The 16,691-nt window shown below is 29.3% G+C and overlaps 3 protein-coding genes across 3 annotated transcripts; all 3 read right to left on the minus strand.

Moving 5' to 3' along the window:
• Positions 1 to 8,164: 8,164 nt before the first annotated feature.
• On the minus strand, positions 8,165 to 8,867 carry LOC102662073 (uncharacterized). Its single transcript, XM_026129682.2, has one exon. The coding sequence runs from the start codon at positions 8,865 to 8,867 to the stop codon at positions 8,301 to 8,303; it is 567 nt and encodes a 188-aa protein (XP_025985467.2). The 3' UTR covers positions 8,165 to 8,300.
• A 653-nt stretch (positions 8,868 to 9,520) lies between these two features.
• Positions 9,521 to 10,981, minus strand: LOC121175222 (uncharacterized protein At2g29880). Its single transcript, XM_041017742.1, has 3 exons — positions 10,691 to 10,981; positions 10,181 to 10,597; positions 9,521 to 9,529 (listed from the first exon to the last, which is right to left on the minus strand). Exons 1-3 carry the CDS (start codon positions 10,979 to 10,981, stop codon positions 9,521 to 9,523), a joined length of 717 nt encoding a protein of 238 aa, XP_040873676.1.
• Positions 10,982 to 12,643: 1,662 nt separating this feature from the next.
• On the minus strand, positions 12,644 to 14,613 carry LOC100801065 (CBL-interacting serine/threonine-protein kinase 5). The gene has a single exon (XM_003531689.5). It carries the CDS (start codon positions 14,164 to 14,166, stop codon positions 12,874 to 12,876), a length of 1,293 nt encoding a protein of 430 aa, XP_003531737.1. The 5' UTR covers positions 14,167 to 14,613; the 3' UTR covers positions 12,644 to 12,873.
• Between the last annotated feature and the right edge of the window lie 2,078 nt (positions 14,614 to 16,691).

Below are 16,691 nucleotides of genomic sequence, written 5' to 3' on the forward strand. Positions count from 1 at the left end.
AAAATTATTGAATTTTGTATATACATCGTCATTATAATTATAAGGCTGTTTTACATCCTTGATCATTAAAAATTCACTAAAAAAACTTTTTTTTCTCTTAACCTTTTGTTTATAATGAAAAAAGAAATCATGACTAATTTAGAAATGAATCAAAAGATTAATAAAATTTCATTAATAATGATTTCATCTAAAAATCAAACTTAAAATTTGAGTGAATTAAATAATTTATATCATACTAGTGGTGGCCCTTTAAGTGTGAGGAATATTAATTGTTTATATAATTAAAGTAACAGTACCTAATAATATCTTATATATTTACGTGTTGCTATTCTTTTTGGCTGTTGCCATCTCCTCTTTCTATTTTATTTCTTAATCTCGGCCAGTTTGTTTTCTTCTTTCTATTTGTTTTAGAAGTCAAATATCGGACTGAGACATGATTCTCTTTTGAAGCGTTATGCTTGGCTTCTAACATTAAATATTGTAAATTAGGAAGTTATTTAGTATAGGATTAGATTAATCTATATAATTGTTATATATAGGACTATATTAAATATTGGGAAGTTGCTCTTGGTTAATTATACTTTTCATATATTTTTTATAAACACTAATTTATCAATTTAAACTGATCGATAAGTTATAGAATATTATCGTAGTGATAATATATACTATTAAATAACTTAAACATTCATAAACATGTAATTTGTTAGTAAAAAAATGCATGTACTTTAAAATAATGTTACAAATTAAAAAAAAAATATTATCATAAAGTATTGATTAAATTTTAAATTATATAAAATGTGTATTCTGCATTTACTTCATAAAAGCTAATTTCAATATAATTATTAGTCTATTGATAACTTTTAATATTAAATATATGATATATTTTTTAAAGGAAATATATAAATTTATTAAATTTAACATCTAATATCAGTTCATATTATTTCAGGTAGACACAATACCCATTCAAAGAATTTATTAGTAGACTAAGCGAATAAGATATTATTAGTTTTTATACCAAATTGGCTTAGGTGAACTACCCTGCTGCACGTGCTTTGAAAAGCTTCATGTTTCATATATCGGAAAAATGGAAAATAAAAAAACTGAAAAACCTAAAGGGATAGATTATTTGTTGGCTTTTTTAAGAATTAATTCACGTTAGACTTAAATTCGATTATGCTTGTTTACAAAATAAATTAAATCAAAATTGCTTCGAAAGTCCAATCAATTAATAATATCAAATTTTAAGTAATTTAAAAAACTTACATTACAAGTCAATTTTCTTAAGTAAATTTTTAGTGTAATTTTTAATATTATATATTTAAAAGCTTGACCTCATTAACTTATATATAAGTCTAAACACACACACACACACATTAAATTTCTAAAAAATCTATATCAATTAAATAATTTAACTCACCTCTTGAAAAAAAGAAGTTAATCATACCTTAAATTGAAAAATAAGTCATATTAAAACGTTAATTAACGAGGCTGCATCTTGTTTAATCTAATCTTTGGGCTCTATGGCCCTTCTCAACAAAAGCAAATGAAAATGGTTTTTTTTTTTTTTCCTATAACTACAATGCAATGCGGTAGCTGGCAGGTCCATCAGGTGGCCTAAGCAATCCTGGCATGCAAATTTAGCGAGCCCAAATCCAAGTGATGAACTAGCTTTGTGGTAATAATAGCATTATTATAGGATGGTTTCAGTGTTCTTCTGATCAACAGTGTTCCACAGATTTCTATTAATTTAATTCTCATAGTTGGATGATTTACATTATTCAGTTTTTGGTTAATTTTTCTTTTGTTAAAATTGGTTTCTGTTCTCATACTTTAAAAATGATTATTTTAATCTTCATATTTTCTTATAAGTGATCGATTTCGTCTCTCATCCTAATATTTTAAGTTCCATAAAGAGAAATCGAATTTATCAATTATTAAAAATATGATGACTAAAATTATTACTTTTAAAGTATATATAGGACTAAAACTAATTTTGCCCCAAAATTGAAGGACATAAGTACATTTGCATCCTAAGATTTTTTATATTTTTAATTAATTTAGAAGTTATATCTTACATGACTTTTAAAATAATTATTATAAAAAAATCTTATTATACATAACATTTTATAATTGAACAATAATATAAAATATTTTGGCAAACTATGTTATTATTGGTAAATATTAATTAAAACTTCTAATCTACTATCATTCTGGAGTTGTCATGTAGTAAGAACTAATTACATATTACCTAATACTTTGTCAATGTGCAGGAGAAAGATGTTAACAACATATTACATACTATATGATACTTTGCTTTTTATATACTAATTCTTATTAAATTAAATTTATGTTCACTAAATATGTGAGTCTATTTTCTATTTGATAAAGCAATTTGTAAGTGAGTGAAAATTTAAAATGACTAAAATACTCTTTTAATTTCCCTAATATTATTTATAACTTAAAACAGTAATAAATGCAGGTAGGAGGGTGAAGGGAGGGGGCTGAGGGTAAAAGGAAAAAAAAAAGTGACGAAAGAAGTTATAGATTCAAATCTTTCCTCTACATTTTAACAATTAAGATTATGTGGATAAGAAAATCCTTTAACAAATGCATGTTTGAAGCCAAATTTTGTATACAGTTATATACTAAGAAAACTGTCCTAATTTAAGAAACAAAATGACCATTTCCAATTTTCCCTTTGAGTTGAATGGCATGTCACTATGTCAGGAAGCAATATCATGAGATAAGGGCAAATAACAGCAAAAAAAAAAAAAAACAGATAGGGACACATGGACATTTCTAGTCTCTAATATGTTACGTTCTTAATTATAAGTGTTTTTAAATTTTTTTTTTTATAAAACTCTTTTCTAATTTTTAAATATATTAATTATTTTTTCTATATACTTTTATTTAATTAATTTCTTTTCAAACATTAATAAAAAAAACAAGTAAATGGATAGAGAAAAAAATAATTTAAAAATTATAATATAAATAATTGATAAATTTATTATGATAATTATTTTTCTAACATGAATTAGTTAAAATGATATTATAATTAGAAATGGAAACAAAGGGAAGAATACTCGGTTATCTGGAGAAGTCCTTCAAGTTAATTACCAATCACACAAGAGATGCAGAAGATCCCGCCAAGCCTTGCTAGCTATGGGGCAAATTTTTGTTGTACCACAAGTCCACCTACCATTTCATCATCCCTACAAAGATCAGCAATATATATCCAGTTAAGAATGAAATTGAGAGCAGGAAACTAAGAAGAATACATTTCCATTAGTTTGAAAAAGTATCAATTTGTTAATATTTTTTATACATGATATATGATGATTCTAGGTTGTTTCTACTTTACACCTTTAAATTTCACATCACACTGATTTAATCAATTTGTTTTGTTTCCAGCACGGCGCGTGTATCAGATCGTAATAATACAACATGCTACATATGAAGCAAATACGCCTTACATATCGAATACGGCAATGAGTTTGTCTTAGATACGTATAAAACACTACATGAAATTCATTAAGTTATACTGTAATATATTACTTATTATATTAATTAAATGTGATTTTTTATATCAGTTAATAATTAATATTGCATATTAACTCTTTTTAAAAATATCGTATATCATTACTTTTTACTAGTATTTTTTAACTTTCTAGATTTTGTCAAATTAACGTGATGAATTTCCTAGATTAAGTAATCAATGAGTGTTTTATCTCATGGAATATTTGACAGAATTTTTTTTTTGACAGATTTATTCATTACGGTTTATAAATATCAAGGTAAAATCAATTAATAATAATAAGAAAAATAATTAATAAACAATTCTCACGGGCTTGTTAAAAAAATCTTACGGACAAAATTACAGTACGAATCAATCAAAACATGTTAACAAAAAAAATCAAAATATTTTACAGGTATTAATCAATCATGATGATATTCCTATCGGGATACTATTATTATATCATAGCACGATTTTATCACGTAAGTTAACACCGCAGGTCAACCTACTGTATAAAAATATTCACCGATAAAAATCACGACTTATTGATATAATAGACCATAAAATAGTCCTATTCTATAGAACTGGTCTTAAACCTGTAAAATTAGTTAAAAAAAAAATCTGTAATAGATCATTCGGCATCGAATATATACTCATCACATGCATGTTTATCTTTGTCGTCGTTTTCTTTATATGAGAAGTGCACTTTCATTACCAACATATACGGGACTCGCTCAGTTGTCAAAGTAATGAACTAAACCTTTGAATCTGAGATAGCTGCAGAGTACTATAAGTGTATTACTGTGTATTAGACACATGCCATTAAGAAAAAAATACTGTGTATAACACTTGGTTCCAAAAAAAAAGAAGTGTATAGCACACTTATAATATACTACTAATACGTGTCTAATGCCTCCCTTAAGAATAGTGCTAAAGCACACGATGTGATACTACTAACAAACTATATTTAAACCTTTTGTATTTTAAAGTAATAAAAGAAAGAAAATATAATAGTTAGTTTTAGTATATGAGATTTTAATCCTAATACGTATAATATTAATATCTTTTACAAAAAGTTTTGTATTGGTTTAATACATACTTATAAGTAACGTTTAACTTTTATTTTAATGTTATGAAATGCATATCATGTTATTTTATTTATATTGCTGAATATATTATATTAAAATTTAAAAAGTAGAAGTATTAGTTAGGTTTGGCCTACTTTTGGTTATTGGAGGAGTATTCGGTTCTTCATATTAAAATTTAAAAAGTTTTGTATTGCAAACCGGTTTTTATAACACTATTGTGAATCAGATTTCCTTCAGGCCAATATACTTAATTAGACAAGGGTGTTTACGTGCTACTTTTTAGTCCAGAATATATAACAGCTTTTAGAGATAAGAATGTAGTTTCTGCAATTAATGGAGTCATATTTATTGTGAAGCCAATCGACCGACAGATGTTATGGCCAAGTCAATATTTTCGTATTTTAATTTTGCTCTTCATATTATTTCTTTAGGCTTGTTAGCACATGCATTGCTAGCTCAATTTCTTTCTCATCGTTAATTGTTAGTTGGGCTTAGGTTCCCTCTGTTAAAAAAGAAAAACTATTTATATATGTCGCAAGAAATTAATTGTAAAATTCACATTTTAATCCTCACATAATGGATTTGTATGTGTTCGGTTTTAATCTTCAACTCTGAAAGCGTCCATGGCAAGCAATACGTAATGATCACGATTAGCTTGAAAGGACTAGGCATTGGCAAGCCCAGAATCAACCATCAAGCAATATGATTGGCGTGTGGGGATCACTGATTGGATTTCCAAATTGGTTGTTCTTTTATTTGTATTTCTCTTCCCCAAATTAAAGAAATTCATTTATTCGATCGAATAATTATTACATTCATATAGTATTATAATCTATAACTGATTGGCGTGTGGGATTGTCACACTAATCGAATTTCCGAATCGGGTGCTCTTTTCTTTGTATTTCTCTTGGCCAAAGAAATTCATTCATTTGACTTAGTAGTTACTACAATCATATAGTATTATAATATATGTGTTTGCCTTTAATTTGAGAGAAACCTCAAGATAAGACTTATGTCTTATGATTCGTTATATTTTTTAAGCAACACAAACTATTTCATTATACCCTTTTTCCACTCGTTGTAATAATCTAATTCAAACATTAATATAACCCAACTTTTTTTTATAATCGAATTCATTATCGAAAATATTTCTTGGTCGATGAATTTTATACAAAGGAAGGCATAATATAATGTGTCAAACCATTCAGAAAAAAATATATAATGTGTCAAACATCAAGCTGGGGAGAGAAAATTAAATTAGTTGAGTAAACAACATGGTTATCTTCAATTTTAGATAACTTTCTCAGCTTAAGCATATTACATTCACCTAATCATGTGATATGAATTAAGTTTATCGATAATATAGTTCACTCACGTAGGGATTAGTTAAGTATTTAGGTGAGAGGCTAGTGTCGTGGAAAAAATGCATCATAATATCTTTTTATGTTTATTTATAGGCAATTTGACAAGTTGAGCTTGAGAAAGATATGAACGAGCTGTTGAAATGGGTATTTGGAGCCTCATTTTGACAAAACTGAGTATGATCCGAGTCAGCTGATGGTACGTTCTATGTTGTGGAGGTCCCATAAATCATGATATCTACAACCACCATGGTACTTGGTAGTGTGTTTTTGTTTACAGGGTACAAACACCATTCCTGCTCAAGGTTTTGATCAAAAGGGATACATCTTAATATATTCTCCACTGGTACTGCCCAATGTCCATTTTATTGAATAAAAAATAACGATATATTAGTCATTCATAATTTTATTCATTTCATTATTTTTTTATCATATCATAAATTTATTATATTTTTATATTTTTACTTTTTCTAGATGTTAAATAACATACTTTAAAAAAACATTAAATAAAATATTGAATGCCCATTAAATGCTTTTCTTAAAAAGATGGAAAAAAAAAGAAGAAAAATAAATAAATTCAATATCATTTGGAGGTGTTCAACTGGCACCACGGAAGATGGATAACATAGACAGCAACGGCAGTTTAGCCATTGGATTATTTTTTGTTTGTTTTTGGCTAAAACTTGTACAACAGGGGACAGAACTGCAAAAAGGGCACAACCAAAATACTATAACAATGATTAAACCGTAGAAAATCCAAGCCTTGCCTGCCTGTCTTGCAATTTACCCTTTTCCGACCTTTTTGGTCCATGCCCTTTGATGTAAATGGATTATGATTATGAACCCAAGGTCATAATTCACCCCTTCAAATCCTCAATCAATGTATTTGAAAAAAATGGTGCCCACAAAAATTTCAACAAAACCCCTAATTAGGGATACATAATAGGGGTGTCCTGTCCATGATTCTACTAAAGTAATTAATCTTTAAGTTTGATATGTAAAACAATTATTTCAATTTAACATACTTAAGTCAAATTTCAAATATGAATTTAATTTAATTTAAAATATCCAAAACTTAAAACTTGACTCATTAATTAATTTATTAATGGCTTGAACTTTTTTCTACATGTTTTATTTTTTTAAATTTTTATTTATTAATTTAGTATTTAACAAATACTTTTATGTTAACAAATAAAGTATTCATAAATTATGTATTTTTAAAAAAATTGTAATAAATGATTTATATGTGAAATGACTATATGCAAAATAAAAATATTTAAATAAATACACTAATAAATTACAGATACTTAAATTATAAATATGTGTGAATATATATATATTTGTAAACTATTAAATATCAAGTTTATAAAATTTCAATGTAATTTATTTAAATAATTTATTCTAACTATAAAATAAACGTATTATTAGATAAACGGACTTGAATAAAAATTTAACAATCAAACTACAATAATTATTTCATAATTCATTTATTTATATACATACACATAGTATTCAATTTATAAAATATATGTTTTTCAAATTAAATTTGATATGTTGGCTTTAAATTGTTAAGTATAATAATTAATATGTCTAAGTTAGATGATATGTCATGATAACAAAATGATTTTTATGTCCATCAATGTACCTTGTGTTTGGTTGATTTCCCATCACAGCTCCATGTTAGCGCCAGAGCTACATCGTGTGGTTTGTGTCCAATAGGGTGGTACGGTTCTTCATGTATAAGGGCAGTCCAAACACCAACTTAATTGAACTGAAATTCGGTAATTAGAATATAAGTATTTGTTTTTAGTATAATTAATAATTATTTTTTAAAAAATAAATATTTTTATTTAAAATTTTATTGTGATTCAACTTCTTTTTTTTTTTATCAAATTAGCCCATTTTAGATAAAATAATATTTTTAATTGAAAATTCTTTTTAAAGTCAAACATCATTGGGATTTTGAGAGAATATTTTGACAAAAACAATCTTGAAGATTTTAAAAGATTATGTGGGATTGTATTGATTTTGTGGGATTTTAAAAGATTTTTTTTAATAGACTTTTTACAATCAGGATTCTTAACCCAAGATTTTAATGGATTTCTAACACAGATTTTTAAGATTTCAAAGTACTTTATGGATTTTTAAGATTTTGAAAGATTAATACATTTTAAACAAAAAAATAACGGAAGTTACAAAAGTGAATGAAAAAGATGATAAATAAATTATAATGTTTGAATAAAGAAAATAAAAACGATAGAAATTTTAAACCTTTTAATAACAAAGTCATTATTGCCTAAAAAAATAATAACAAAGTGATTCTCACTTCATGTTCGCCTAATTATTAGCATTTCTCCACATATCTGAACCTATATTAGTCCTCCATATATTAGCATCTTCTCGTTCCTGCTCTTGTGTTTGAACAATGGGTTCATGATCATTGTCTTCGTAATTTGGAAACACTGAAGATGAAGATGAAGACTCGTCAGTAGGTTCCACTGGAAATTCATCAGAACGACATTCTTTGCGAAGAAAATTATGAAGTGCTGCACATGCCAACACAAGCTCTGCTTGTGTTTTAAATAGAAATGGAGGTGCTGACTTAAAAATTGTGAACCGCGATTTAAAAATACCAAATATCCTCTCAATCACATTCCTTAAGGATGCATGCCGAAGATTAAATAATTCCTTTTCATTTTCAGGGTCATTACCGTGACCTGCAAAATCTTGTAGATGATATCGTACACCTCGATATGGGGCTAAAAATTTGCGTCGATTAGGAAATCCACAATCCACCAGATAATACTTACCTTGGGGCACTTTAAGTCCATTCTTCCTTGCCAAAGCATCACTTAACACCTTGGAATCATGTGCTGAACCCTCCCAACCGCTAAGAACGTACATGAATTCCAAATCAAAGTTACAAGCAGCTAATACATTTTGTGATATATTTCCATGACGATCACGATAACTGCTTACATCTCGTCCTTTTACTGATGTGGGAATATGTGTACCATCAATAGCTCCAATGCAATCCTAAAGTGTGTGTATCAATAATCATAAATATTATTATAATAATCACAATTATAATTATAATTTTGTTATAATTAGATAATGATCACATACCTTAAAATAAGGATAAAACCTTGTGCTTTCCCTTATTTTTGCAGGCACAGTTGAGCCTGGTCTAACCATTAAATCAGGTGCTAATGAGTTCAGAGCTTTCAAAATCTTGTGAAAATTTTCACTTGTAGCAAATTGTGATCGGCCAAATGTATTGCGGATTACACAATATCGAGTGTTCTGGCCGACAATCTGTAGGAATGATGCAAGCATTTCTTCAACACAAATAAATCTTGTATCCTCCAAAGGTGTTTTTTCTCTTATAATCGTGCACAACTTTCGAAATACATCAGGATACATCCTATATACTTGTCGAAAGATTGCAGGATCATCGTTTAATGCTTTGTGTATATAGTCATATCCCCGACTAGTAATTTGTCGTCGAGTTAATGGACGTTCGATATGTTCACCACGCATCATATTCAAAAACTGATTTAATATATCTATTAAAGCATAAATTGCCATCACATATGTGTATGTGGCTTCATAAAATTCTTCATTTGTTTCCTCGTCGTCTATATCTTCATCATTTGTATCTTCATTATATATATCTCCATTCATTTCTTCGTTCTTTATGTCATGGTCATGGTTATAAGTCAATATCAAAGTTAATACAAATTCATATATAAAATAAATATAACTAAAGTTTAACCACAACAATTTCACAAAATATATAACCTAAATACTTCAAACATAATAGTTCGACCAAAAAACAAACCAAATATTTCAACCAAAATACAACCATAATAGTTCGACCAAAAAACAAACCAAATACTTCAACCAAAATAGAGACCCAAAAGATATAGTTCAACAAACTCACGATGTTTAAAATAATATGTTAATAATAGATGATCAAAATATTAATTATTCCCTAACTTAAAGTTTATCCAAGATGAGCGTTCTTCCGGTGACATCTTCAAGAAAAAATCCTTTTTTGCTTTAGTATTTAACAATTCAGTTGTCTTGAAACGCGTTATGTCATCCAAATTTGGAATTTCTTTTATAACATCCCAAATAATACCCTCGAGCTCTCTATCTCTATCTCTATCTTTTTCTCTTTTCTCCATCATGTTGGATATTTTTTCAAAATTCACAGCAATAGTCCCAATGCCAACAGAAAGATTTTCCAGAACGTTGCCTTGATTGTTGATCCCAACAGCGCTTGAACTCCCTCCATACTCGGATCTCCTTCGCTTGTGACAGTTTTGTTTTTCTATGGGAACCTGTGAATCTAAAGGGGGGTGGGATGGTGGACTTGGTTGGTTTGGTGATGGAGGCTGATATGCTGGTTCATAGTTATTTGGTGTTATGAATGTATCACTATTAGGATCATATGAAAATTCTTCTATCCCAACAGTTCTATTTTCTGGCTCAAAAGTTGTTGCATCAGTATCATCTGGATCAACTGATATAGAATTATTCCCGCTAGAAACTCCACCCCCAACAACGATCTTCAAATACTCATAATCAACCATACTTTTTCCTCGAAGTTTGTTGTGACTTGGGTGGGACTAAAAAAAAATCATTGTTAATATACTACAAATATTATAATTTACTAAATTTATAACTATTAATATATTTAAAAGATTATGAACTTAGCTCACCTTTAAGTAATCTTTCCATACATCCTCATGAGCAGTGAAAGTTTTTCCAATTGGGTCCCATCCAAAGCCAGAGTTGTTGCGCATAAGGGTTGACATCATGTTATACTGGTTTCGAAACCACTTCATCCGACTCAAATAATGACTATAAGTTTTAGGGAATTTAGTTTTTGCATTGAGTTGAGGAAGTATTATTCGTTCTACATTTTGTTTGCTAAGTGACCCATTGGCATCACGCAATCCCCTATTCATAGCATCCACCAAGAGGTGCAACAACTCATTGGTATCCTCCATAGTCCAAGATACATAATTATCTTTGTCTCTACTCTTTCCTTTGTTATTTTCTTGTGAATCCCCCATTTGATCGCTAATATATATATAAGAAACTAGTTATTTGACAAAAATAGTTATTGTTTCCTAATTGTCAAAAGTATAGTGACTATATCCCGAATAATATACAATTCAATAGAAAAACCAATAAAAAACTACCTAATAATAAAATAAGGGTCATGCTAACATGCGCACTTAGGGCACATGTTAAGGATACTTCCAATAGTAACTATGTCTTAAGGGCACATGTTAGCATTTTCAATACAAAAAGTAAATTGCACAACTTTCAATACAAAATTTAAAAACAACAATTTTTGACTTTTAAAAAAGTAAATTGCACAACTTTCAATACAAAATTTCTATACATAATACACTAACAAGTGTCTTAAGGGCACATGTTAGCATTTTCCATAAAAATAATACTCATATATCATAAAATCATTTAAAAAAAACTATTAACAAAATAACAATAATAATAACACAATAACAATTAAAAAATTATTAACACAATAATAATAATAATAACACGCTGTCAAAAAAATAATAATAACACATTAATAATTAACATTTTAATAATAACACAAGAAAATAATAATAATAATAATGGACGTTGTAAAAAAACAAGTTGAAGAAACAGAAAAAAAAAGAGTTTTTTATTTTGATTTGCATATATAGTACTAAAAAAAAAACAATATGAAATCTTGATGCATATCAATTGTCATTCTTTTGATGCATATTCATTGCCTGGACGTTGAAAACAATATGAATACAAAATCTTGAAGCATATACAGCACCCTTTTCTTTTGATTTGCGTAATATACATATAGTATGAACAATATTGACTATCGATTGCCATTAAAAAAAATAGGTAAAATTGATTGAAAAGTTGTAAGAGAATGAACCTGGTAGTGGTTTGTGTCTTGTTCGGCAGGAGAAGAAAAAGTCTTTGGAAGATTATGAAAAGTCTCAAGGGTTTGGGTGAGATTGTTGGAGGAGTATTTTATGTGTATTTCTAACTAAAAAGTCTCTCAAAATCCATTCCACAAAAGAATCCATCAAAATCTATTTACTTTTGAATACCAAAAGACATTTTAAAAGTGGTAAGAAATCTCAATTGAATACCAACAGATTTTGTTGTCCTGAAAAAAAAATCTTTATTGTCTTAATTGAATACCACAAGATTTGTTTATATTTTATAAAAGTCTTGATTGAATACCACAAGACTTTTTAATCATAAAAAAGTCTTTTAAAATCCTTTGAAATCTTAATCCAATACACCCCCTAAACCTTAGCGAGAATCCAATGGCAACCACTTAAGGCGCTGATTTTTGGGATAAAATCTCATCTTATGACCACATTTTCGACTCAAATTGAAAACCTTTTATGATTCAAGTCCAACATCACTTAACCTTACTTATGCTCCATAGTCCAATCCAATTCTCTTTAAAAATTAATTGGCAACAGTCTTCCCCCTACCCTCCGAAATACCCATCACACTTCTAATTCACAAGGGACCCAGTTAGCACGAACTATGATCATCATCTCCACCAATCATTTTTTCGTTTTCGTGAACATCAATCATATTCGCCTGTTTTGGCAACTTAATTGGAGCCAGCCAAGAAACTCTTAACGAAAAGTGAACAACAATGTATTATTCACTTTTCCACAATTTGCGGGGTTATTTTTGCTACTAGTATCCTCAAATCAAACACCGTCACAAACTCGATCCACACTCCAAATTTACATAGTATGTATGAAATCAAATTCAACAACTAAAAGGCAAACTAAACTAAACCACGACCATGATCATAGAAAGTACTAGTCCCATAAAAAGAGACACAGATATCAAATGACTATTAACTGTTGGTATCACCCTGCCAGCTCCAAACAATGTCTTTGAGAGAAGGCCTCACTTGCTCATCACAGAACCTAACATACTCCAACGTATCTCCGGCAGACTTAGAAAACTCGACCACCGCCACCTCCGGCGCCACCTCGAAAACCTCCACCGTCATTGCCAGATTCCCCTTCCTCCCCTCCTCCGCCCCTTGCATCCTCACCACAAACTCCTTCTTCCCCGTCACCCTAAAGTTCAGTTTCTTCGCCACCGCCTCCACCTTGGCCAACACCGTCGAAGCCGAGAATTTAGATATAAACATCGATGGCGACCGCTTCCTCGTCTCAAACAAACTCCTAAGATCAAACCCGTGCGACAAGGACGAGATTATCTCAAACGCATTGTAAAACGGCCTCGCAGGTTTCCCCTCGTTGTCTTCAACAACGTTAGACTCCTTAATAGAAAACGCAATTGGTCTCATGAACCCAACTTGAAACCAAGGATCCTTCATTATATCAGGAATAGAATACCTCTTCCCAGGATCAGCAACGAGGAGTTTCGAAATAAGATTCTTGGCCTGAGTTGAAATCCATTCTGGAAATTCATATTCAGCTCTGAAAGCCTTTCGGTAAATTCTCATAACATTCTCACCTTGGAAGGGTAAATAGCCACAGAGCAAAGCGAAGAGGATAACCCCACAGGACCATATATCAGCCTTTGAACCGTCGTAACCTTTTTTCTTTAAGACCTCGGGTGCCACGTAAGCAGGGGTCCCACACGGGGTTAAGAGCATGCCGTCGGCGCGGCGCTGCTCCGGCAGAGCGGAGAGTCCGAAGTCGGAGACTTTAAGGTCTTCGTTTTGGTCTAGGAGGAGATTCTCCGGCTTGAGGTCGCGGTGGGTGACGCCGCGGCTGTGACAGAAATCGACGGCGCTGATGAGTTGTTGGAAGTACTTTCTGGCGAGATCTTCGGTGAGTTTTCCATTGTTGACTTTGGCGAAGAGTTCACCGCCATTGACGTATTCCATGACGAGGAAGATTTTTCCTTTGGTGGCCATGACTTCCTTGAGTTCAACGATGTGGGGGTGGCGGACGAGTTTCATCACCGACACCTCGCGCTTGATCTGCTTGACGAGTCGTTCCTTTTTGAGCTTCTCTTTCTTGATGACTTTGATGGCGACGCTCTCGTTGGTGTTGAGGTTTCGGCCGTGGTAGACTTTGGCGAAGTTTCCTTGGCCCAGGACCCGCCCCATCTCGTACTTGTTCAAGATTATGCTTCTCGGGTTAGAGGTGAGTTGGTTTTCCGGATCCATCGGAGAACAAGTATAGTGGTACAGTAAATTAAGTGAATTGTGGTGTAGCTAATTGGGCCAGGAGAGGATGGAGACGATGAGAAATATTTATGCTTTTCAGGAAGATGGTGTCCGATGGACATACCACGTTCCGAAGAAAGCATTCAGAAGGGTTGAAAATCTTCATCATGCATGTATGATGACGAAGAAGGAAAAATTAAGTAGCAGCGGAATTTGGAAGAGAGAAGGGTGTGTCTCACCTCAGTTCTGGATGAGGAAGCTAAAAAATGAATGGGTTGTCGAAGAGGAGAGGGGGGTTTAAGAAAGTGAAGAAGGGAAGGTGAGAAGGAGAGATGTGGTTACTGTTGTGTTGAAGCCAAAAAGAACAATAACAATATACTACTAGTAGTAGTGAATAATAATAATAGGAGTGGAAATATCTGAACAAGCCAAAAATGGAGATATTGGATCAACTAGGGTTACAGGTATAGCTGACGTGGGGATATAAGCCAATTGGTTCCCAAGTTTATAGTGAGTTCAAATATACTATTAGTTTTATTTATATTTAATTTATTAAGTAATATGTAAAAATTGAACAAAGTAGTCAGCAAAAGTAATTATATTCATATCTTAATTGTTTTAAGGATAATTTATCTCTTCATTAATTTTTTCCTATGATTGTGTCTTATTTAATTAATTAATTAAATTTATTTTATTTTAATTTGTTACTCGGGTGGCGCCAAGTTGATATGAGTCATCCTACATTTGAACTCTTAATATTTAGTGTTACTAGTACTATTCTCAAATAAATCGACCTGTAGATAGGATGGCATTTTATTTATTAAAAAAGTAATCCAACTTTTTTTATGAGAGGAAAAAGTAATCCAATTCGGTGCCATACAAAGAGCAAGATAGGTGGCGCCTCCTGCTTCTGAAATAACCATACATATTAAATATGAGTGTGAAAAACTTTTATACTATACGAGCTTTACATATAACTAAATTATTTGCTTGTTTTTATTTATTCTACGTAGTAAAAATGTAGCTATTAAACGGTAAAATTTTCTATATATATATTACATAACAAATAAATGAAGAAGATTTTTAATATTTTTAATCCTTATTTCAAATATATGATGTTAGATTATTTTTTTCCAAATCACCTTTTCTCTCCTATTTTTTTTTCTAATTATATGTTTTTGGAAAATTTCTCAACATACATCATTTCCATGCTGCATTGGAAACCCCGACTTCAGTACGAGCCCTTTTTTTTTATTAATTTGTATGTTTAAATTTTAATTTTTATTTAAATTATTAAAATAATACAAATATTATATTATATAAATATATTTTTAATTGATTTTAAAAATACATTTTTAGTAAAATAATTTTTAAAAAAGAAAATAATATTATTAAATATAATTACGTATCTTGTATTATTTAATTTATATAAGATATTTTGTAGGTGAATATTTTTTTTTAAATTTGAATTTTGTCTAATAATATATTTGCTTTAGTAAAAAGATTAAAACTTTTAATATTATTAAAATAATATTTTTTTATTAAAAAAATTAAAAAATTTAATATTATTAAATAATATTTTTATTGAAAATTAACGAGAAAATAAAAAAATAACAGCATGAAAATGATATTTTAATATTTTATTAATATAATATTTGTATTATTTTAATAATTTAAATTAAAATAAAAATTTAAACATACAAATTAATTTAAAAAAAAAATCTGTATAAAAGTCGGGGTGATCAAATTCGATTTCTCAATGCAGCATGAAAATGATGTATATTGAGAAATTTTTCAAAAACATGTGTATTTTGAAAAAAAGATAGGAGACAAAATGTAATTTGGGAAAAAAATTAAATAATAAATATTTAAATAACAAATATATGATTTGAATTTCTATTCACCTAAGCAGTGTATATTTCTTATCTAAAAAAAAACAATGCATATTTCTATCTCATTTGTATGTATTCTCTCTATTTCATTCATTTTTCTTTCCTTTTTTTTAACCAAACAGAGTATTAGATCCGTGGTTGGGTTGGAATAATGGTCTCTTGCTTTCATAATGTTTGTGGGTTCTCGAGTTAAAGTTTGTAGGGTAAATGATATATTGAAAGGTAAAATATTATTAACTTGACGTTTTGACAATAGGTTAAAATATATTTTTTATTTTTTTAAATTTGTGATCTTAATGTTTTTATTTTTTAATTGAAACATTTTGTTATGTACTTTTTTAAAAAAAAATTTAATCCTCATATTTTTTAATTGAGACATTTTATTCTCTATTTTTAAAAAATTTGTAATTTTAATCCCTTGATCATTTTCAGACTTGCTGATGTTATATTTTTTAATTTTTTTAATAAATTAAATTTATTAGAAATTAAATAATTTTAAAAAAATATTTGTCACATGCATAATAAACAAATAATTATCGATCAACATTTACCAAGTACATAAATAAATGTTTAAAAATGACCAAAAGATAAAATATCTCAATTAAAAAAATAAGAAACTAAAATTGTAAACTT

The sequence above is a fragment of the Glycine max genome, chromosome 8 (genome assembly GCF_000004515.6).
Source record: "Glycine max cultivar Williams 82 chromosome 8, Glycine_max_v4.0, whole genome shotgun sequence".
In the NCBI taxonomy this organism is placed as follows: domain Eukaryota; kingdom Viridiplantae; phylum Streptophyta; class Magnoliopsida; order Fabales; family Fabaceae; genus Glycine; species Glycine max.

Bases quoted from the DNA above. Each gene is read 5' to 3' on its own strand.
- LOC121175222 (XM_041017742.1), bottom strand. From the start codon at position 10,981: ATGGAGGATACCAATGAGTTGTTGCACCTCTTGGTGGATGCTATGAAT. The intron at 10,598-10,690 runs GTGAGCTAAGTT...ATTTTTTTTTAG, and splicing joins TATGGAAAGATTACTTAAAG to TCCCACCCAAGTCACAACAA.
- LOC102662073 (XM_026129682.2), bottom strand. From the start codon at position 8,867: ATGTACGTTCTTAGCGGTTGGGAGGGTTCAGCACATGATTCCAAGGTG.
- LOC100801065 (XM_003531689.5), bottom strand. From the start codon at position 14,166: ATGGATCCGGAAAACCAACTCACCTCTAACCCGAGAAGCATAATCTTG.